Genomic DNA, 24,758 nt, shown 5'->3' with positions numbered 1-24,758 from the left:
TTACCACTTCAGAAAGTGATTGCATGTATTCAAGAGAAGTCTCTAAACCCTCTTCATGTCAGAAGTCTCACCTGCTTCAGGCAGATCATAAAGTCATTTAGGTCTGGAGGCTATCTAGTCTGAGCTCCTGTTCAGAGCCAGGCTCACTTGAAAGTTAATTATGATGCTCAGGGCCCTCTCCACTCTACTTCTGAATATCTGCAAGGGTGGAGGTTCTACAGACTCTTTGGGTACCTGAGCCACCTTGCAGCCCATAGGCTGCACAGCTGCAGCCCAGCCAGTCTGCAGTCTGTACCTGCATGAGGTTATTTTCTTGAGTTGGTAATCCAAACATGGGGTACTTTTGTTCCAGGTGCAGGATTCTGCATTTATCTTGGCCAAACTCCATGAGTTTGCTGTCAAGAAATTCCTTCAGCTTACCAGGGGCCCCCTGAATGGCAGCCCTGGCCCTGATGAAGATATTAAACAGCATCAGCCCCAGTAGTGACCCTTGAGGAATGCTGCTAATGATTTGTTGTCTCTTGAACCACCAGTTGCTCAGTCCAGTCAGCTTCTGATCTTACTGTAGTCTATTCCTCTAATCCATATTCCCATCTTGTTTGCAAACACACCATTAGGTTGACTAGACACTGGGATAGGCTGCTCAGGGAGCATCCTTGGAGGCACTCAAAAGCTGTCTGAACACAGTCCTGGGCAGCTGGCTGTAGGTGGCCCTGCTTAAGGAGAGGATTTGGACAAGGTGACCTCCAGAGGTCCCATGCAATTCCTGCATCTGTGATTCCACTGAAAGTCTTGCTAAGGTCAAGACTAAAGAAATAGGGTGCTTTTCTCCCTCTCACTAAGTTGGTAATTTCTGCATAAAACCCAAAAAGTGTGATTTGTTATGGATAAATTTGAGGTGAGATTTACATAGTGTGTTTATTTGATGCATGTAGGCTGTAATAGCAATGTGCACAACAGAATCTGTATCAAGATTCTCAATGGAAAATGAATGAAAAGATGCCAAGTTTGTTTTGTGGTGGTTTACATTGCCATATAGAAATTCCCCCTGCCAGGTTACTGGGAGCACCTCTGCCAAATTCCTGGGAACAATGTGTTCTAGACAGGCAATAGCCTGTTCAGTCTCCAGATCTGATTTGGAAGCTATGATATTTAATGATGTATCTCATCTGCCAAGCTACTATCCTTAAATGAGAGGAGAAAGGAGTTTAAAATATGTAGCTCAGTGGCTGACAAAACTGAGTGTTACCTTTTGCTCTAATTTAATAGGAATCCTCAAATCCCTCAAGATTTGTAGGTGATTTGTTTGTGAGAAACCTGACATGGTCTTAGCAGCAGATAGGCAGAGGTATGTGATGGCCCAGAAAATACCTTAATTCTTTTATATTGTTTCAGGTGTGTTGTTGAGTAAAGTTGCAAAAGCTTTTAGTCAGGAGTTCAGTTTTCTAATATGTCCACTATCAGAACAGTGCGTGCACTCTATAATAATAGAGGAATCTGCAGAGCTGCATCAGTCTGGGATGGGAGAATGGGACCTGGTGTCATATTCACTAAACATGTCATATTTAATCATATTAACCCATCCTGCCTAATGCCACCCCAGTGAAAAACAGACAGTCTCTTCAGCAAGCAAATCTTAGAGTGCATTACCAAAAGGAAAATTGTCAATGCATGTGCATGATCTGTGGCTTTGCATTGTTCAAGATACAGTGCTGCTGTTATTCTTTGGAAAGAAAATGAAGGTGGCGGGAAGCCGACTTAAGGATTCTAACAGAGCTGATGACCTCCTTAGGAGGACAAAACCAGCCAGGTATTGGAAGAGTGGAGTAACTTTTGTAGTAGATCTACACTCTAAAAAGTCTTTTCAGATACACTCTGGATTAAGATAAAGTGATAGCATTCTAATTACAGCTTGGTTTAGATCTAGGTTTTCTGGAGGCCAGTCTGCATTTTTAGAATTCCAGTTGACTTGGGACAGTTGTAAACATCCTCAGGCCAGATTCTGCTCACTGAGGGTAAGGTTGTGTATGGTTAAAGTACCCATGTCTTTATCTAGTCAAGTTTCAAAGTTGACTTTATATATTAGTATTCCTTTGGCAGATTTTATCATTGGAGAGACAAAAACTAAAACAAACTGATTCTGTTGTGGTTCCACCAGAAATTCTCAGAAATACCTTGCAAAAGAGCTGTCCTGAAAGACAGCTTTGGTTTGGTTGAGAACTATGTGGTTTAGTCATCCAATTCTGATGAACAGAATATTGGTGGTGAACACCAATATTCAGTTGCTCTCTCTGTTGCTCTTGGACAGATACATTCTATCCATTAATCTTAAAGTGCTAAATTTAGGGGAGTAGTAAATCTTGCTTATTATCATTTTGCTATCCCTGCTCTGTAAACAAGAGAGGCTGCACTGTGCAGGGAGTGTGTGTATGGTTGCTGTGAGTTTTACAGTGCGTGCAGGACTCTCCCGTGGCTGCAGCCATGGCCTGTGCTGTGGACTGCAAGGGATGGTGTGCTCAGCAGGGCTCCCAGCAGGCCAGGTTTCTCAGTGTGCCTGTTGGAACACATTGTGTCTCCTTCCTGCCTGCATTCCTGTGTTTTCCTCCTTGGCAAACAGGAGGGAATGAGCATGCCCAGGTTTCCATCTGATAAGCAGCTGTGACTTCAGCAAAAGGGTGTGCTAGGGATTGAGACTCAGGTAGTGCCTGGTCATACAGTCATACAGTAGAAAACCCAGGCAATTAACCTGCCCATCGTTCCTCACAACATCCGTGGAATGTGTACCCAAAATGTGCCAGAGGTCAGCTTGAATCTCCTGACTCTTCTGATACAGTGCAATTAAAACCTTTAGGCATTTATGGGTGGCTATTGAACAGGGGAGTATTGATTTAAGGTTCACTGCACTTCAGTGAAAATATTTAATAATAAAAAGTCAGGCACTGTACTTATCTCCTCTATTCATTAATAGTCTGTGTATGTAGCTGGGAAAAAATAGGAACTCATTTTAAATTATTTATTGTGACACAGTATGGAAGAAGCCTTAGTTACTACCATCAACAGTAGAGTGCATTGTAAATTCTATTGAATTTACACTACAGACACTTTTATATTCTGGATGTTTTTACTTTGTTTAAAGTACTAGAAAACAAGTTTTACTGCTGGAGAAAACAAAGCTGAAACACGTTATCAATAAAATGTTTGTATTATACTGGAATTATTATTGGGTAGGCTTAGGGGTTCTGGCACTGCCCAAAAATAGAATGAGAAGGTTTTATACAGCCCACTGTACTTTGAGGTAAGTCTCTTCATGTTACCCATTATTAAATGCTAGTACCACTGTTTTTAAAAGAAGGAAGAAAAATGAAAGGTAGCACAGGGCATTCTTTTTGTCTTAAAATAAACAAATTAGATAGATGAAAATCCAAAGTAAATATGTTGTCTTTAAACACTTTATTGCAGATTTTTTTTTCTGTGGTTACATTATGTGGGGTATATTTGTGTAGAAGATTATTACCTTAGGCTTGTTCCATTTGACGGCTGCGGATGACTTTCCTCCTGTCTCCAATCCTTGTTAATGTCTCTTCTTCCCTTCCCTCCTCCTTATCCCCACCCCACAGATTTCCTTACAGGCTCCTCATGCAAGTATGCTGTGTATAGATAATATAAGCATTGAGGTTTTTCAAAGTTTGTTTTTAGAAACAAGAATGAATGAGACATTTTCCATTCTGAGGGCCCCATGATGCAAATTATACTAAAGTTGCTTGTCTCCAGTCCAGAGTTCCATGTAAAAATGGGCACTCTAAAACTTACTGTGATAGTTAAATTCTTATCCATGCTTGCCTGCTTCTGAATTTTTTTCCTGTTATGTGTCACTTGCTCTTTTTCATGTCTTTGCTCATAACCATCTTTGTTCTTGTCTTTGACAGTATGTGGGGCATATAAATGTATGTTAACTATGTTAACAAGATTCTAAGTAGGTTTATGTGTTCATTTAATTATTAAAAAGGCGTTTGGGTTCATGGGTGGGCTTGATATTAATAGCCTTGTAAACTCTATTTGTAGCACATTATGTGAATCACTGTGATGGGAAAGAGAAACAAAACAGAAGGAGTACTGGCTCCTTCCTGGTTTATCTAGTAAAAGCTAAATCATGACTTTAAAAACAAGAAATATTAGCTTGTATTCTTAAGTCTTCAGCTCCCAAGTGAGCTTTGCTTTGAATCATGTGTTTAAGTAGAAGTCACCATTACTATATTAGCTCTAAATTCGAAGCCTGTTTGTCCTAACTGAAGCTAAAAGTTCTTTTAACACTGAAATATAGATTCTTATATGATCTCACTGCATCCTCTAGCAGTTTGACTTCTATGATGCGACACAAGTAGTTTGTGTGCAATCAGTCCTCCAACAGCCAAGTGCTAAGATTTTATCTGGTAATAACTTAACTTTGCTTTCCTTTTTTCCTTTTTTCTTAACTTTTGCTTTTCTTGTTCTATTTTTTTCTTTTTTGCTTTTTACATGAATCATTTATAAGAAGCATGTCATTTGGTCAGCATCAGATCTTTAAAAGATTGATAAGCTTAGACTTTACTCTTGGAGATGCAGTCACTGACTCTGAGCACATTCCTATTCTCTTGCAGTGAAAGTAAAATGACTTGCTTAAGTCTTCTCTTCTTTACACTTGCTGTGAATTGGTCAATCATTTGTCCTGCCTTCTATGATCTCTCCTACTTAAATACACTCCTTGCAGAAAATTTTGTGGGAAAGTTTGTTTGTTTTTTTCCTGTGGAACATGCTGTATCAGAGATTTCGGTCCCAGCCTAAATAAATAAATAAGTGTGAGGGGAACCTACACTAACAATATTAATCAAACGTTTCTCATATATAAACTGTTGTCTGGTACTGAAATTTTCATGTTGTAACTTCAAAATGGAAAGGTCTGATTTAGAAGTAGTACGCTGTTTATGTGAGCAGCATTTATTTAGAATCAGCCTTGTGGGAAAAATCTCTGTTCTCATGCGTCCTCTCTACCTTTTACTTTGTAGTTCTTTGGTTGCAGGATATATTTGCTGAACTTTTTTTCAGGGCAGTAATGGTCTTAAGGCTGCAGCCATCCAGATTTCCATCAGCAAGACTTTGCAGCTTTCTGTGTTTGTTTAGAACTGGGGAGAATTGACTACTGGATATTGTAATTCACACCAGTGAAGTTAGCAATGCTCTGGAGCTCATGTAACATAGAGTCAGCAATTGCAGCTGGTGGATGCAGTATCCATATCCTTTCCTGGTGTTGAGGAAGTAAATATGTAATACAATTTATATTTTGGGGGTTTTGTTTGTTTTAAAACTAATTAAAATACAGAGCTCAGGATACTAACAATGGTGCACCATGGACGTAAATCAGTGTTTTTTCCCTGCCTCACTCCTTGTAGGAGTCTGCATTTTGGAGCATTGTGCATAGGTTTCTAGCCCTGTAAATGAAATGTGATTCTAATCACAAACTTAAAGAGATTAAACTCTTATCTTGTGCTTCAGTTTTACCCAGATGGTCAGTTTTCCTGTGTTCTCCTTTCAGCTTGAGGAGAACTTGATAACACATCCCTCCTCCCCCAGACAATGAGACTTTTTAGCAGAAAAGCATTTCTAGCAGCTTTCCATTCACTTCCCACAAAAGAAGAGGAGCAGTGTGCCCTGCATCCCTTCTGCCCAGCCTTTCTGCCTAGGACCTCTGGCTGTAAACCCTTGAAGGAACCAGTCTTGCCTATTTTCAGGGCTACCTAATTAAAGGTTTGCTGTGTGTAGCTATGGCATATTGTGTTCACATAAGTACATGGAGACCTACTTATGGTCACGGCACCAAGCCTGACAGAGTTCAAGAGGCATTTGAACAATGACTTCAGGCAGATGGTGTGACTTGGGACTATCCTGTTCAGAGCTAGGAGTTGGACTTCAGTGATCCTGATGGGTCCCTTCCAGCCCAGCATATTCCATGACATTAATTAATTGTTTGCAAGACTTCTTACAATGAAACATATGTTCATTAGACAGTTCTGTACATGTTTTTGTGTAGAAGATAGCTCTAGATAGTTTTTAGGGCCAAGACTTTTCTTTGAATGAAATCTGAATGTACATGTGATTCCTAAACTTTCTGAAAGTTACGCTTTTGGAACTTTCTATTAATTAGAAGCTTAATTTCATGAAGTGGATATAGAAAAAGATAATACACTGGACTGGCTCTAGATCTCTTCCTCTCACATCTGAGAGAATACCTTCCCTGTAAAACTGCTCAGTCTTATAAGCTATGTGGTGGCTCAAATGTGAGAAAGAGGTTAGAGGATGTTTCTAAGCAGATGATTCTGCAGTTTGATATCTAGGAAATACTTGTTGTTATGGGAAAGGTCAGACCATGGCAGTTGGAGTTGCTTAATTAAATTATTGTAGCTGCTACGTAACGTGCTGAGCTCACAGTGGATTTAGGACAGTTGAGTTACATTTCCTGTTTGTCCCTAGCCAGTGTGTTCTACATCCATGGTCTTGCAGTTACCTGGGGCATTTACACAGAGCTTGAGCACATCTAAAAAAGTAACATTTATCCTAAGTCTAAAATAAAAGCAAATTCTGTTCTCAATAAGAAATGTAGTCCCAATGTGTCAGTTCAAAAGTTCAGTCTGGTCCAATATTCTGTTTTCCAAAAAACAGCTAGAGAAACTTATGGGAATAAGGTAGGCACAGATGCCTTCCCTGGTATGCACTTCAAGCAATGTGCAATGTGCAGGATGATTCTGATGAAGTATATTTCCTGCTCATGGTGTGCCTAAAGTACAAAACTTGCTTTGATACACAATTGCATTAGGCTGATCTCAAAATCCCAAGAATAAAGAGAGGCCATCAGAACATGTTTGTTCAAGAGACCAAGGACCAATTTCTCGTAGCTAGTAACACAGCCTGATTCTTAGCTGTTGCCTTGTGTATTTGTTACTTTTCCTGAAAGCCAGTTGCTAATGTTTCTACAGAGACATTTTGTTACCTGTTTTAAGAGAGAATCTGGAAACAACTGGTCAAGATAATGTAGTTCGTTAATTAAACGAGACACAGATGATCAAGACAGAGACTGGTTTATTTGAAAAAATTAATCTAGCCTCCATTTCTTCCCACCTTTATTGAGTTGAAAAAAAAAAAAATAGGGGTGGGGAGCCACTCAGTGTCTGGATTTGTCTGCCTGTCAGTGTTGAGATGTGCATGGTTTTGAACTTCCTATTCTTAAGGCAAAGATAATGTCTGAGATCTCACAAAGGATTTTTGCAGGATAGGTGTAGCAAGTCTCTTGGTGAGGTACCTCAGTGAAATGAAATTAGAGTGCACCAGTAGCTTGTCAGCCATGTGTGAACCACAACCTGTAATGTAGTCCCTCTGTTACCTTCAAGTGGCAGAAATAATTCTGACTGCATCTGGAGGTTGCACTTTAAAAGAAACCACCCCTCTCCCTTATGGCTGGCTTGTGTTACAAGCGATCACTTTATTCATGATGATCCAATGGTACTGCTGTGAATGGGTAATATTATTGCTTTCATGTATACAATAGCTTTTCTGAAAATTACTAGATGCATACCAGTTTCCCAGCTTTCTCAGAAAATAAAGTACCCCTTTTTAGAACTAGGTTTTAAAACCCTCTGGTGATAGAAACAAGAGTCAGTGAAAAGGGAAAATAGTCTATTTGGTTTCTGGGTGTAAATATGAAAGCAGTCAGTGTAAGTAGTAGAAAAAGCCTGCTCAGACTATTTCTGTGTGTCTGTGGTGTTCTCATCTTAGTGAGCAATACTGAATAAGTCTAGTATAACTTAATTTAAAAACAGTATTCCCTCTGGGTGGCTTTTCTATGGCAAATTTATTTTTATTTCTTGATTTTTGTTCAAATAACCTGTAAGGTACTATTGTAGAGACTGGGCTCTGTATTGGCAATTTTTAGTGGTTTTGTGCATAAAGAGTGTGTTCAGCTTGATTATGAGAACTGGAAATGGTGCAGTGATGACTCACATGCACATAGGAAAGAAAGGCTTGCTGTTCTCATAAGATACAAGTCTTGTGAAAGTGTCCAAAGCAGCTATGGATGTCCCAATCAACCAAAGATTTGTAAGCCTTTAGGAAGATAAGCAAGCATGTGAACCATGAATTGTTTTGACTCCCTTCCTTTCTCAAGTGCTTTGGATACAAATAAACAGTATCTAGTGGTTTTTGGAGTTGTTGTTTATTCTGACAGTTTATTCTGCTTATATGGTGCTGACTCTAATTTAGAGTGACTGGTGTAATCTCTTGGAGTAGATAGGAACTGATTAAATAGTGGGAAAATGATACTTGTATTTACTTTTTGCCAAGAGAGAGTGCCTTATGTCTGTAATAAGGGATTTGTGGGAAGAGGCCAGAAGTATTAAGTTTAGCAGTGGCACCCACATAGTGGGTGACACAGTGGCTGTGATAGACCTGTAGCTGAATGTTACCTTGGGTTCTTTTGGCTTTTTTTTCTGCTTACCTAAGCACCATGCTGAATATTGCCAGATATGCCTGGCTGATATATGTGATTGATCTGTATCTCTTCATTCTTTAAAATACCTTGAAGACTTTCTTATATTTAAAGTTTCCTAGCTCTTCTGGGCATATAAACTTTGTTCATTACTAGTACCACTGCTACTGCAGGCCAAGTCTTTACATAATCTGTTCTCAGTGGACTATGGTACACCTGAAAGTAAGGACAAATACTCACAAAATAATTTGATGTACCAGTTGTTCTTACAGGTGTTTGTCTGATCTCAGCTTCAGATATGTAGCTTATTTTGGGGGTGTTTTGCTCCGTCTGGCTAGATTAAAATCACATGTTTGTTCATGTTTGTAAGCTATTTCTGCAATACTGCTACATCAGTCATTCCAATTAACCATTTCTGGTTATACAAATAATGTACTGGTACTTCAAGTTCTGTTAGAATCTGAATCAAGCCATATGTGTTGTTGGGCTGTCCCCTTGCAGAAGAAAAGTTCCAAAGTGGCTTTAGATTTTCCAAATTGACTTGGTGATGACAAATCAGAGTACCTCAGGGCAAGGGTGCTGCTGGTGATGGTTTAGCAAAAGGAATTACACTTGAAGTCCTTCATTAGCTGTGGTAGTGTTTTACTGGAAGACAATGTTGCCCCAAGGAGGCTCATCTGCCTGGAGAAGAGAATGCTTAGGGGGGAATCTTATCACAGAATTCTGGTATTTGAAGAGTGGTTACAAAGTGTTGTAATGCATTTTTGAGTGGATCCTCTCTCTTCGCAAGGAGCCACATGGAAAAAAGGGGCACAAGTTGCACTATGAGTGGTTTCATCTCAATATAAGAAAGTTTTTTACAGTGAGAATCATTCACTGGAACAACTTCCCTGGAAATGAGGTAGAGTCCTCCTCACTGGTGGTTTTAAAGATGCAAATGAACAAAGTGCTAAATAATCTTATCTAGGTTTCCTTTCCCATGTAGGGTTGGACCAGATGTTCTCTTGAGGTTCCTTCTAACCTGGGCTGTTCAATAATCCTGAGATTGGTTCTATGATTCAATTGCCCTGGAACCTTGCATTCTAATGAGAGTTAATCTCTCTTTCCCTGTTCTCTGTCCTGCATCTTTATAGGTAGGAACTGCCTCAACACAGATGAGTATTCCTCAGATTACTGCAGTTCCTACCCATGAAGCCAGTATGCAGCTCACGGCCAACCCAGGAGGACTGTAGTCAGTCTATTGCTTTTTCTTGGACAAACTGGTCCTCCCTTCAAACTCCTGAATCAGTACCCTAGCCTGACTGGTACTGACAGTGGGTCTCAGCCATTCCCCAGTCATTTCACTTCATTTCCTAGCTGTAACTTCCTTTGAAATGACATGTTTTTCATAAATGAAGCTGTAAAGAACAAAGTGAAGAAAAGCAGAAATAAAATTCAGAACAAAAACAGGGAGCACAATCCAGTCTCCAATCATCTACAAATTGATTTCCCACTGGATCTGGAGATCAGCTTCAATTCTTTCTTTTAATTACCAGTTTTTGTACATATGTTTAGAATACTTGACACTGCATTGCAAACTAGTGGCAATGCTAGAAAACTTTGTAAAAAGTTAAAAAGGCTTCTCATTCTGCTAGAAGCTGTGTGGTCTGGCTCTGCTCCAAAACAAGTCTTGTTACTTGTCCTGAGACACACAGTTAGAAACACACGTTTGTCTTCATCACTTGAAATATGGTTCACTAATTAGTTGACGTCAGTTTTGGTTTGGCAATTTGGCAGTGAGAAGTGGCTTTTCAAAGCATGAGAGGAAGCTTAGCTGTTCCCTTCAGGTACCAAACCATAGTTATCTAGGCTTTACTGATTAAAGGAAACCATCCATATGCTGAATCTTTTTATATGCAGTTAATTACAGCCGTATGGAAAGAAATCTTACATCATCCCTCATAGATACACTATCCAGTACTGCAGGCTGAACAGACCCAAGAATGTATTTTAATTGTTAATGGAAGGTTTAGTACTTCTTACAAGCTGGAAATGCCAGGAAATAATTGGTATCCCAGTTCATGGGAGTGTTTATAGTGTAGATGGCCCTCACACAAACTCTGAACAGTCTGAACACTAATGCAGGAAAGACCAATTTACATCAGGACTTAATATCAGTCTATACTTAGCTCTTCCTTGTGTTTCCCATGAGTGCAATTCACAGTGAGAGCAGCAGGAATGAGTACTGCTGATGGCAAGACAGGGGAAGCATTATTTTCGTATTTGAAAGCAGAATATGCTATTATTTGTAGAAAACATTAAATGATGGAAACATCTAGTGCACTTTAGCTCTACTTGGACTCTGCTTGAGTATATATCATGAGCTGCATGTTGTAGGGCTGTAGCAGCCACCTTTAGGTTTGGGCTGTGGTGGAAAGGCTGCAGTCACCGCTGTAAGCAGGTGTGTTCCTCTTAGTGCAGGAGTCCACATGGCAACTGACACCAAGGAGGGATGTCTGAATTTGCCTTCCAGTAGAGGGAATGAGAGCTGGGAAGCAGGGCTTAGAGGGCATTATGACAAAGAATCATAAGAGCATTCTGGAAGGACTTCCTTGGTAATTCATTGCAAGTTGCCCCAGGATACAACTATAGAGAGAATGACACATTGCAGAGCTGGAGAGCAAGTTGAGGTGGCTGTCCACACTTGATTATGAATAACAGTTTTTTCACTACTAGGATTGTTTTCAGTTCCAAACATATTCTACTGCAGCAAGACTTGTCATCTGTTTTCACGGAGCTGCAGGATAGTTGAGATTAGAGGAAGCCTATGGAGGTTTTGGAGAGGAGAAGGGCTAGGGTGAGATGATTTGTGTTCTCTTTCTTTCCTTTTTTAAGAAGAATGTGATTTAAAGTTAGTATCTTTGGGTTCTCCACTTTGCAGCTTGTCTAAGCTTACAGAAATCGAAATTTTTCTTTTTTTTAATGAAACATTGGTTCTACATACAACAAGACCAAATAACTAGCTCTTAGCAAATCAGTTGCACAAAATTATTTTTAAAGTATGGACTGCTTACTCATGTTTGTCCTTTAATGAAAGAATCAGTAGCACCATCTGACAGCTTTGTGCACAGCATGGTTACAGGGGTTGAACACCAGTGTCTTCAAGAGCAGCTGTAAAACCAGGGGACACTGAGATCACTCTTTGTTGAATCTGTCAGCTCTCAGCAATGTCTTGCTGCTTCTTGATCCTAAGTCTAAGACTCGGATTCTGTTAACTGAGAGTTTAGTTTGGCAACCACTGTCTTCAGTTTTACCTCTCTTACAACTGTTTCAGTGCATCTTGCAGTGTTGCTTCAGTCCTCTTCAAGTTTTTCTCCCGCTCCCGAAGCCATGACCCTTGTGGTATAGCTGCTGTGAGTCAGCTGCATAGCTAGAAAAGAAAACAAAAATGCTGTGGCATGTGCATGACTACAGGGGTCATGCCTTCAGGAATGGGAAGCTGATATGCTCCAGAGTTTGTTTACTTCAGATTTGATGATCCACAAAGATTTAGGAAATAATGCTTTTTATAGTACTGCGTATAGCAGCTCCTGCGTTCTTCTTTCCCGCAAGTAGCGGTGATGGCTGGGCTCCTCCCAGATGGGCTGTGGGTCCCAGCAAGCCCTCTGTGGAGCTGGGGACAGCTAGCATGCTTGCAGGGTCTGGGCATTAGCAATCCATAGCCTGGCACTGCTACTGTCAAGGAACTGGTCCAGTTTCATTGCTGCCATCTACTGAAACTTGAGTTTTCCACCTCACTGAGCAGACTAGTGGGAAGCACAGATTTGCAGATGAAGTCTGAAATGCCACAGTATCACTAAAAATAGTAACAAAAACTGCCCTCTCCTCTCCCTCTCCCCCCTGCTTAAGTGTGGACTTCCAATATGTGTGTGTGTGTGTTTATTTTGCTACTTAAAGTTCAGCTTCGTGTGCAGCTTTAATGGTCCTAACTAATAATCTTTCTGCAGCTATTAATTCTTCCCCTGCTAATATATTTGAGATATGTCTATGATACAGCTCTTTCTCATATCTCCTGTTTTCTGAGCAATAATGCATGCATTTAACTTTTTTGTGTTGTCTTTAGTACAAAACCAGATGTTCTTTCTTTGTGATAATGAAAACTTCTGTATATATTTTAGAAAATCCTTATGATTTAAAAATGGAGGGGGAGGGAGGGGGAAGAGTGGTCTTATTTGCTAAATTTAATTTGCAAAGTGTTTATTACCAAAAAAAAGAGCCTTCTTTTCTAGTCCTGGTTAAATGCTTTAGAAATTGCAGGGTTTATTACAGACTTGGGCAGAAGGCAAGGCATATTTATTCCTATAACTAATATTGCAAATATTGATAGAATAAAAGATCCCCACAGTCTACTTTGATATGTTGTATATGGGACTGAGTGGGCACCAATGAAATATGAGAAGTTTTACAATGGTCTCAATGACCAACTCTTTTTATTCTTCTAAGGCTTGTATGATTTTACACTTGTTTTAAAAAATGTCTTTTCCCCTTCCCCTCTTAAAGGTAGAGACCTCTGGGTTCTTGTTCTGGGAAGGTTTCCAACCCATCATAAGATTGGCATTCCAGAGTTCAAGTATGTTGCTAATATGCATGGGGATGAGGTACGTTTCAATTTTTGCAATGTCATTTATACCAAATACACTTACCAGAGGTTTAGAGTGAGCTCCTCTCAGGCATGTGCTTCTTATTACTGAGGTATGACATAACTCAAGGAAGACAAAATATGTGTGTATTTATCGAGGAATTTTCAGAATAAAGTTCCCTTGTTTTGGTGGAAGGGCCTTAAGAGACCTTACATCATGCTGAAGAGTCCTACAATCCTACACTCAACACCTCTCTTAAGTAGAGAGCTTTGTCTTCTCCAGGTGAGTAAACCCAGAGGCTTTAAGTTGCCTGGCAATGAGTCAGATGCAGTAGTTTGCTTGTACATTGTTACTGCCTAGGCATGAAATATGACTGATAGAACTCTTCAAATACATACTAAGATTAAATAATAATTGGTGTGAAGCATCAAATTATTTATTGTAGGAAGAAAAATTTATCTTGGGAACCTTAAGCTAGGAACAGCTAGATTCACCTGAGATAACACAGAGTACAAAAGGAAAAGCAATGCCAGAATAATAAACTTGCTCTGGGAAGAATGTCCACTTATTAATGATCAAGGAAAAATGGTGATTATGAGCCTACCTAGTGCAGTACTTGAATCTGAATCAGAAAGAATCAAAGCTTCACTGTACAATACTTTTTTGCTTTGTATTTCTTCTATTCTTTAGCTTTAGCTGATTATATTAGTCATCTTCAGGAGAGGTTTAAACCGTGCAGTATGTTTTTATGCATTCTTTCATGTGCAGGTTAAATGATATAACAGGAGGAGCAAGATATATATGTGTATGTATGTGCTAGACTGTGAATTCCCAAATCTAAGGAAAATGGCTATAGAAGAAAGTGTATCCTGTGCAAAGGGTAACGTGTCACGAGTTGTTGCTGTTAACAATACTGTGTGTGAGCACTTGCACGCCTACAGGCACTTGTGGCATGATGTGCCAAGAATGTTCCCCAGGTTAGACTAGTTTCACCTTGTTCGACACTGGCCTTGCTCAAAGTGTTGCTGGGAGTTTGACTGCTTGGGAATTTAACTCTGTGTGGGAGGAAGCTGATTCACGGTGTCAGATGGGTACATTTGTCACTGGGTGCCCACGACAGGGTTTGCAGCTCCTAGAACCTGCTGTGTGCCACCAAGGCATCTAGGAACTGAGGCTCCATACTGCAGTCCCTGCAGACTGCTGGAGGGGATTGCAAACCTGTGACTGGAAATCACCCAGCTTTGATGGGGAGGAAGTGGAGGGCAGGATATGATCTCATCCAGAATGGGCTGGCTTGCAAATCCAATATTGCTGGACTGCAAAAGGCCACACATACTGAAGTCTCCACAAGGAAACACCCCTGTCATTATCACTGCCCAGCTGGATGAGCATAACAAGCTTTGACCATAGAAACACACACTGTTTGCACATCCACAGGGCTGGGAGTTGCTGGGGATTGGCAACTCTGATCACTGCCTAGGATCTAAGTTTTTATTGACAACATGAGGAAATGGCAAGATTTTCTTTTAAAGTCAGACACTGTGCCAGACAGTCTGAGCAGGGTTGGTCCTTGAGCTGCCTAGCTAAGAGGTCCTACATTCCAGTTGTTTGTCAGACCAGGCTCACACCTAGGGAACATTCCAGAAATAGAGCTATTCCTCCTTTTCAGGCCCTGATGGTGATTTTTGCCATATGGGTTATTTTGGAGCATACAGGTAACACACAGTTGGTGTTTGGGCTTTTTTTTTATCTGATCATAAATGTATTTCAAATGGCAGGAAATTAATTCCTCATATAGAGAAGCATTGGTGAACTTGAATAATTTTTTCCCATAATCTAAGATTCTGCTGGACCAGTCACTGGGGATAGATTCAATTACCCCTACAATATATTAAGCAGATAAATTTTGCATTAATTATCCAACAAGCTTCAGCTTGTATGCCAGAGTCTTTCATAAATTGGAATTACAGGATTATGGGTTCATTGACTGGGTCTTCAGTGCTTCAGTGACGTATTCCACAAAAGATACCAAGTGAGACCTTCTGTTCTCAGGTGTTGTTTGGTGATGCTGCCCTTCTAACCTGTTATGATCACACATGTGACACTTAACTTTGACTCAGCTGGCCTACTGCTCCAAAATCATAAAAGTTGGGGTGGAACCTGAATTACATGTGTGTGGGCTGTTCACACATGCTGCTGGAAGAAAATCTTGCTTATTTGGAAAGCTGCCCAATAGGGAAGTTGTAATAAAGTAATGTGAGTACACAATACCAGGAAAGGAGTATTATTTTTTTCAGAACTGAAAACAATTATTTTTTTTACTAAGTTCATTTTTCTTGGTACTCTAAGACATAACCAGCCAAGATTTAAAATATTTTCATTTGTGTTCACTGTAGCCAGATAGAACGAACTTTTACCCCAGATCCACTGAGAGGCAACAAAAGACTTCTCCCATTCTTTGTGTTGCCTGTATGAAGCTGGACACCATTTTTAGCAGTACTTTTTATATAACCTGAGCCAAATTAAAACTGATTTAAGCTAACTTTAATCAAGATGGTGGTCATTGGCTGCACAAAATGCATAATCCTGTGAAATGTTAGTAAAGTCTTCAGGGGCAAGGTGAAGGAGAGGTTGCCTGATCTTCTGGGGCAGTTCCCATTCTGAATTAGACAGCAGCCTCTCTTACTTGAAATATCTTCTCTAAGTCATGCATTTCTCCCTGGGGAAGAACTCCTCCTGCTTAACATTGACCACAACCAAACCCCTAAATACTCCTAAGTCATAAATGGAGCAGAACGATCACCTTTGGACCCTCTGTGCCAGTGACTTAAATCCATTCTATACAACTGAACAAATAGGATCTAATTGGAAACCTGTTCCTAAATCATGTATCTCACTGCAGGAAAATCCTGTAGGGAAAAGCACATCTGAATAAACTGCAAATTTCCTGTGTGTTTCTGCTTCCCCCCTTTAATGTACTGAATATATGGCTTTAACTTTCTGCAGCTGTAGTGTAACTGAACAATCACAAGATTAAACTCTCAGGATGGCAGTGCTGATATCAGCCCTATTTTCCTAAAGTGTCCACTTCTGATCTCTTTATTTTCTGAGTATATAAAATAACAACAATGCAAACAATATTAAATAATACAATAGCTTATTCATAATAAAGAATAATTTGTAATAATATATACAAAACATTAATATATGTAATATAACAATATAGTAGTACAAAATATTATTTTAAATAGTAGTATTTTTCCTCTTTCATTATGTGAAACTGAGTCTGTACTGATAGGTACTGATAGCCTATGTGAAATGATGTGTTTATCTGCTGCCTTAACTTGTGAAATAAGTTAAAGCAACTCTACCCAATTTTCCATGTCATCATAGACATAGTCACATTCACAGTAGGGTTTCCTAAAATATTAGGGCTTAGGTGAATAAAGACTGGAGTAGATTGATTCATTTGTGATCAATATAATGGAGTCTTAAAAAACTACCAAACAATAAACTAAAGAGTCTTGTGGAGAATTTCTTATTCTTATTTGTAAAAAAAAATTAATGGAAGCTTCATTGCACTATCAAAATACCACTGTGGAAAAAAGGCTAGGTTTTTTTTGTCATCCAATTGCACGAAAAGAATACTGCATATACTGCACAACCTGCTATAGGGAATTATAAGCCCATAGTCCTATGTCATCTCTCCTGTGTGATATACTATTGAAGTGATATGCAGGGAAACAGTATTTTCTCTAGGGAAAAAAAAAACCCTATTTATTGCATAGTGAACTTTTTCCCACCTAGTTTCAGTATTAGCTGATGTACTGTGAAAAAGGTCAGAAGCACCACAACTTTCAAAATTCAAAACAATCGAATCTCAGTGCTAACAACAGACTTTGAAAAAAGCTGGATGTTGCTGAGGTCTGTTTCAGCACATTTTAACACTGCCTTGCTGCAGTTACTTTTTTCCTTATCTTTCTTCACACTCTTCCTGAGTGGTAAAAGAAAAAGATATCCACGTCTCAGCCAGGTAAATCCAGAAGCTGGTGGAGTTTGTCCTGGTGGTAACAACTTATGCCAGTTACTAGATCAAAAGCTGGCTTTGTATTGCCATTTTCCTTCAGTAATAAACCAGAGAACTGCACTTCCCTGTCATACCCATGGTATTTCTCAGATGTCCATAGGGATTGCTGCTGTAGAAATAAAGGGATGTGTGCCAAACTACTCGCACAAACAGCCACTTTAACCCTGTGTTAACCTACCGGGGTGTGTCCTAGCGGTGCATAACAATTAGTGCTGTACAAGTGTTAAAAATAACATCTTGCAAGTGTGGCATTTCAGTGGGAAACCAGGATGGCCTACTGGTTTCTCTGCTCATACTCCGCTTCCTTAGGTGGGGTTGTGGCTGGAATGCTGAACCTGGCCTGTGGAGCAGCTGGGGCTGGAGCAAGGAGGCAGACAGGACTGTGGTGCCCTGAAACAGGTCCTACCTGATGGTTTGGATCTTTCTTTCAACATTGTTCAACTTAAAAAACAGGCCACGTTTAAGGACAGAATTTTAATAACAAAAATGTCCACCCCTAGTCCCCTGGTGTTAGGTCTCTCTCATGTGGTAACAACACTGTTCTAAACCCAGCGCTGATGCAGTGAAGTGGCACAGTACAGGTGCAATTGCAGCTAACCTTAATCTCCTAACTGGCTGCTGCTCGAGCTTCTTGAGTAATCCCTGTGGTAGCTGAGCAGGGTGCTGACACAGCCCTGCCAGCAGGCAGAGTCAGGAACTTTAGAGGATTTGTGTACAGAAGCAGCAGTTGCACCCTTTTCTACAGTGCTGATCCATGTCCTGAAACATGCACGCTTCTCCATTCAAGGCTTCCCCTGAGGATCGCTGAATGCCTTTCCTGCTGACTTTCTCCCTTTGAGGCACAGGAGGAAGCTGACATCTGAAAGTGTACAGAGAAACTTAATGTCTAATTGTATCCCTAGAGGTGGGAGAAAGGGATTTCCTTTGTTTTTCTGTCATCCTTCCTGTGAAATACAGTAGTACAATCCACCTCAGCATCTCCCTTGGGATACTGTAATCAAAAACAAATGTTCGTGTCCTCTCAAAGCCCCAGAACACATTCATGCTGTCCCCTGCTCTTCTGTCTATCTTCATATTAAAACTGAGGCAGGTGAAGGTGTCTGCCCTAGACTTTACTGTCAGTAATCTACCTACAGTGTGTCTAGATCCTTTATTTGAAGCTCTAAAATAAAACTGACTCATAACTCTTATCCAAAGGCACACCTGACCTCTGTAGCAACAGGGCAAAGCTTGACTGAGCAGCAGATGCTTTCCATGGCCTTGATCAAAACTTGACCTTGAACTTTCCCAGAAACAAAAACTTTCCCTCAGATACTTCCAGATGTGCTTTCCCAAGCAATGCAGGCTGCTCTGGACCAAAACAAAACCACCCCTCTGTTGCCACACCAAAACAGTGATAATAAGTATATTCTTTCCTCACTGTGCAATCACCCAAATGCCAACACTTTTATGATAATCTGAATCACCTAATGCCCTGAGTACAACAACCAGGAAACCTATAAAGTAGTTTGTAAAATACCGTACAGGTAAGTAAGCCTGGGATTAGCTTTTAAATATGAAGAAGGTCATCTGTGAAAATCTGGTCATCTTTCATTCTTTGTAAACATTGTTCTTTTCTACCACATTCTTCTGTTACTTTTCTTTTCCCCCCTTTCTGTTCCTGCTTCTCTACCCTTTCTTTTTGTGATTTCTTTTGGTCAGGCACTGAAGAGAAGTACAGTAGGAGATGAGCACTTTCCCAGTTTCTCCAGCAGCAGTCCAGCCTTGTCTGTAGTTCAGCTGTCTCTGTGGTAGAGCCATTCTTGCTGATTCTGAGTCTGGTAACTTCACCTATCATGCCCAGGGCCATGATTTGGCTGATTTCTCTCCCCTCCTTTCTTCCCCCACCCTTATATGCTTCCCAAGATGTCTATCACTCTTTTCAAGAGCTCCCTGTACAAGACAGGTTCTGTTGCATCCCTTCTTAAATTTCACAGAGTATGTTTATCAGACCTGCAGAGCAGTCTGTTTTCACATACTCGGGTGCTGGTTTAGATCCTGTTGTGATATACCAGGCTTTGTTCTTGGAGATAGAGATAAGTTATTTCTTGAACTCATCTACTTGCAAGTCTTGGTTTGTTCCCTTTCCAAGCAGGATTTAGGAACCCTAAAGCACCCTTGAGGCATGGTGCTGTGGAAAGTGCCCCTGGAAAGTATGGTCCAGTGAACACTAGCAGTGGTTTCTGGGGTAGAATAGGATGGTCCTTAACTCTGAATCTGGTGCTTGACACTATTTTGCCTAAAATCTGAAAGACTAAAGGGAGATGTCAGCTTTCACGACTTACACAAATTTATATGAACAAAAATATGTGTTTAACTTTTTCTCTGCCCCTGCCTCTCCTTGATCTAAAGTCTGTATCCAAATGTCTTTCCGTGTCTTTTTCTAAGGATTTATTTGGTTTCCCCAATGCACACGTTCATGACGTTAAAAGAAAGCAATGTAACAGAAGTATCTATGTGGCCTCTTTGATCTTGTATTAATATTGACTTCCCATAAAAGAGGATCAACAAGAAAAAAATCCTGCTCTGTGGCATCCTGGAAAACTTGTGGCAGACTTGTCCTCCCTTCCTTCTGAAGCACCAGTGCCAAGCGGTGCCACACAGCGCTGGTGCTCATGTGCAGGGTCATTGTGGCACCAGCACAGAGCTGGGACCCTGCAGTGGGACTGAGAAAACACAGTTTTTGAGGCGTTCTCAAGCCCACACGATGTTTATCAGGCAGTTTTAGTTTTTGTTATAGCTGTTCTTTATCCATGTGAGATTTAAGCAGTGCATCTGACACAGTCAGTTTCCCATTATACAAAATGGTCTGGTTGATCTGGGTTTAAAACCCTTGTGAAAACCCTCCAGTGATTCCTTTTATCTATTCAGTTACTTTAAATATATTTAAGGGAGGGCATAAAACAAAGCATTGTTGATCAGAGTGCTCTCATATGCCTGGTATGCCTGTGTAGTCCATAAGAAAAACCTCTAAGTTCAAGGTGGGGGATCTTTATTTATTTATTTATTTTCTTCTTCTTCCATTATCAAACTTAAAGTAAAATCTGTGCTTCTTTACACAGACTGTTGGGAGAGAAATCCTGCTCCATTTGATAGATTTCCTGGTGACCAGCTATGGACGTGACCCAGTTATTACCCGGTTACTCAATAATACCCGGATTCATATCATGCCAACGATGAATCCTGATGGATTTGAAGCTACAAAAGTGCCTGATTGTTATTACACACGAGGAAGGTAAGGGTGGCTTAGGAGGGTGGGAGAGGTAAAATAAATGGGTGGGGAATAATAATCACAGATAGCCAGAAGACTGAATCATGCTTGGTGGAGAGCAGAGTCTACAGGATGTGCTTGGGCTAATTTTGGCTGTGCTCTTCTGAAGACACATTGTTATGGCATAGAGTTTCTGGAAGACTGAGTCAGAAGGGTATTTATATGTGGTGTGGCCAGAAAAAATTGGTCAGAATGGTATAATGACCTCACCTTCTAGGCAGGAGACCCAGATTGCGAATACGAACACAATTCCCTATTTTGTAGCACCTTTGGAGTGCTACAAGGAAAATTCCACCCACAAGGATCTATTTCAATTGGACAATTCTGTAACCCTTCTTAATGAGAAAAGGTGTGTCTAAGCTTATTGAATGGACTTCAGCAATGTGTTTAAAAATCACGTTGAATGTGGATTTAGTAAGGAGCTACACAAGCAGAGTTGGTATAATAGGTTCTGTGCTAATAGTAATGGGGAGGAAAAAAACCTACATAGAAGAAAATATAACTTGGCATTGCATCCTGTGCTACTTTTGCACTTTTTAATGTGGCTATTGCAGAGACCAAAAAGGGGATGAAAAGCTTAACAAGCAAGAAGAGGGAAAGGGACAGTGAGAGAATGGGAAGAAACGCCCAAAGGACAAATTTGGAATGTGCAGAAAAAGCAAACCCATGAGCTAGAGGTTCTCTTGGATCACTGGCCTTGGCAACCTCAGAAACAAGAGAAAAGGAAGTTTAGATAGTTCAGTTCTTTAGGTGACCAGAGTAGGCCAACCTTTTTATTAGGAAAAAATGTATTCCTCAGCAAATAGATGGGACTTGTATGGAGGGGGGTATTTTTTATCCCCTCACTATTAAATAGGGTTGAATAGATTGAGGTAAAGAATTAACACAATCAATGGTGAATACCCTCTTTATTCCTGTACTGACCTATCTGAGTGAAAAAGCAAGAGAGCATTTGAACAGAGCTGGGCATTAAGGTTCAGGGAGAAGAAAATGCATCCTGTGTTTGACTCAGATTTTTTTCTGTCTGTTGAGATTGACGGCAGCCCAAGGAATACAACTATTCAATAGTTACCTTGGCCTTCTTTACAAGCAGGAAAAAACACATACAGGAGGAGGACAAAGTCCTTCTGACCTGGCTCTGGTTTTTCTAATTCACTTATGAGTAGATGTGCATTCTCTGTGCATGTTAAATATTCTCTGTTTCCACTTGAATTGTTTTATTGTGGCCTATGAAAACTCCAGAGCTGCCAGAAAGCAAATTGAAGTCCATCACTGTAATGCTTGAGAAATAAAAAATGGTCATCTTGCCTGTTCCCTGAAGATACTAGCACACCACAGATCTGGAGTACTGGGAGGCCGGTGATGTGGAAGTATCCACAGGCAACACAGTAATGGGAATGTCTTCTCTCTTTCAAAGGTACAACAGGAATGGAGAAGATCTGAACAGAAATTTTCCTGACGCCTTTGAGAACAACAGCGCCAGAATTCAGCCAGAGACTCGAGCAGTAATGGACTGGATAAAAAATGAAACATTTGTTCTTTCGGCAAACTTGCACGGGGGTGCCCTGGTTGCCAGTTACACCTTTGATAATGGTAACCCAGGTAAGCTGGTGACAAACTCTGTTCTCCTCAGCTGACTGGGTTTAGAAATGTTGGCTGCACCAAAGCACAATTTATAAGGATTCATGCAAAGTTCTTCTACCTTTTGAGCTGGGATGGGCAGAATTTGATAAACCTCATCAAAATTCACTGCCTAATATATCCTTTTGGGAGATGTTTATCCTGTATGTAAGCCACCACTGTGTATTGTACCAGTAATGAGAGTTGCACAATGGCTGTCTTCACTCTGCAGTTACTGGCTCTTTGAATGGCTATAGCAGATCTCCAGATGATGATGTCTTTATTCACCTGGCAAAAACCTATTCTTCCAACCACGCCAGCATGTACAAAGGGACGGGGTGTGACAACAGGCAGACCTTCCCAGAAGGCATTACCAACGGGTACTCCTGGTACCAGCTGGAAGGTAAGAATGTCATTGACATTTCATTCAGCTGGTAAGATGATCTCACTTTCTTCTGCCATCTCTGATGATGAAAGGACAGTGATTTTAGTCAGAGTTAGAGGGCTGATGAGGGGAGCAAGTCAACTCATTCACACAGGTTCTGTGAGCAGGACATGGGTGTTTTCAGACTCTTCCAGCCAGCAATTACACAAGTAAACGAGGCAGTCACTGCTGTTTGCCTGATTCTGTGCTTAAGGCCTGCAGTAGCTGTAATACACATAACACACGTGCACACATTGCTTGGCACCAAGATCTTCTCCTTTCAGAAAGAAGGAATTCTTCTATTCATATGTCGTCAATTTTTAAATGTTTAATTACTGAAATAAATGTGAAAGAAATAAATTCTTTATGTGCAGCCAAATAGAATATGGGGCTTGTGCACTGTGTATGTTCTCATTGTCTGAATTCAAATACTTAAAAGGGTCTTGGAATGGCTTTGGCAGTAACAAATCCTATGCCAGCCTATCTGTCCCTTTTTAGCTGGGAAAGCTTGAATGAATTTAAGTCTAAGGCCCACTCTTTCTCAGCCACAATCATCATCATTTCCAAAATGAAGTATGCTTTAGAAAACAACACTCTATGAGTAAATAATAAAGATTTTTCGCAGGAGGCAATAAATACAAGTGTGGCATTGTGGAATAACTTATCTGATTTACTTTTCTTACAGGTATGATGCAAGTACTAACGTTTTAATTCTCCTGTTTGTCTTTTAATTTGACCTTAGTGTTTCTTTGGACCTGAAAACCCTTTTATTTCACTTTTAAGGTGGAATGCAGGATTACAACTATGTCTGGGGACAGTGTTTTGAAATTACATTGGAGCTGTCATGCTGTAAATATCCTCCAGCAGACCAGCTGGAAAAGTTCTGGAGAGACAACAAAGTTGCTCTGATCGAATATATCAAACAAGTACACCTAGGTGGGTATGCCAATGGGGGCAGAGTGAAAACTGAGGCAGCTTAGAGGGAACTCCTCAGCAGCCTGGGTCAGTGTCACAGCTCACAGGGGAGAAATCTGGTGTTAACTTGGGAGCTCCTGAACTGGAAGTGCTACAAAGCCATGGATGGGTAAGGCAGGAGAACTTACAAACGTGTCAGGTGAGGGGCAATGGGTGCTACTACAGGTGTGCAAGGGGCTTGAAATGTGGGGCAGGAGCAAGAGACAGACCCTAGGGGCTGTCTGACCATGCACTCCCCCCCTCCCCTCATTTTTCTGAGCAGCCTTGGGACAATCATTTATATTAGAGGTTTCTAAGTGTATGTGTGCCTCAGCAAAAGTGTCACGGGTCTTTGCTTGCTTGGATTTTGTAAATTTGAAGGCTTCTCTAGGTGTGATCTGACTTCATATTTGGAAAAAAATGCTGCTTAGTGAAGCTGTGGTGCTTAACAATGAGTTGAAGGGTTTGCACAAACCTGTTGCTTATCTTGCATTTTGTTGCCCTAAATATCTGACTGCTATTTTATCTCTGCCTAATGTCGGTGCTGCCTTGAAGATGGTGTGTGGGAATTAAGGGAAACTACTTCATAAGCAGACATTGTTGGTATTCTGCCTTTGGGAAGTACTAGACAAGAGGCTGACTTATTTTAAATCACAAAAAAAGAAGGGTGGGTGGGTGCAAAAACTGCCAAACCTGTACTGAAGATTGAAGCCCTTCAGTAAAGGGCATAGAGTAAGTGTGCATGATGCCTTCAGCAAATGAGATTTAGAAGAGGAGATTACAATACTGCTAATTTAACATGAGAGTAAGCTATTAACAACAACAGCCAAGGATTTTCTGGTTTAATTCCCTTGAGCAAGGCCAAAGTGACTAGTGATATTATTAGATGTGCTGAAACGTGGTGAAATAGCCTTTGAGTGCATCCAGCAACAGAACAATCTGTCTTTCTCAGAGAAGGAGGCTCACCAGTTGCAGTTCACGATCTTTCCCTCCTCTCCCTTTTTTCAAAGGTGTCAAAGGCCAAGTTACTGATAAGAATGGGAATCCTATTCCCAACGCCATCGTGGAAGCCAAAGGAAGGCCACATGTCTGCCCCTACAGAACAAATGAACAAGGGGAGTACTTTCTTCTCCTTTTGCCTGGGACCTATGTGATCAATGTGAGTATGCAGCCTTACTGAAGTATTGTTTCTAATTGCACTGAGTCCCTGAGCACAGTGAGACTGCAGCCTT

General features: G+C 40.5%; 1 protein-coding gene across 3 annotated transcripts in view; it reads left to right on the top strand.

The window, feature by feature from the left end:
- The window catches only part of CPM (carboxypeptidase M), a 30,341-nt gene that overhangs the window by 2,545 nt on the left and 3,038 nt on the right, over positions 1–24,758 (top strand). For 2 of the 3 annotated variants that reach the window (XM_033514850.1, XM_033514851.1), the window contains 5 exons: positions 20,320–20,492; positions 21,946–22,130; positions 22,381–22,551; positions 23,356–23,508; positions 24,537–24,685. In XM_033514850.1, coding sequence (XP_033370741.1) covers positions 20,320–20,492; positions 21,946–22,130; positions 22,381–22,551; positions 23,356–23,508; positions 24,537–24,685 — 831 coding nt within the window. Of the gene's footprint in view, positions 1–13,051; positions 13,150–20,319; positions 20,493–21,945; positions 22,131–22,380; positions 22,552–23,355; positions 23,509–24,536; positions 24,686–24,758 lie in introns of all 3 variants that reach the window. The other variant, XM_015628352.3, reaches the window with a different exon arrangement.

This window comes from Parus major, chromosome 1A (genome assembly GCF_001522545.3).
Source record: "Parus major isolate Abel chromosome 1A, Parus_major1.1, whole genome shotgun sequence".
Classification (NCBI taxonomy): domain Eukaryota; kingdom Metazoa; phylum Chordata; class Aves; order Passeriformes; family Paridae; genus Parus; species Parus major.
Note: the sequence above shows the minus strand (reverse complement) of the source record. Positions and strands in the feature narration are given on the sequence as shown.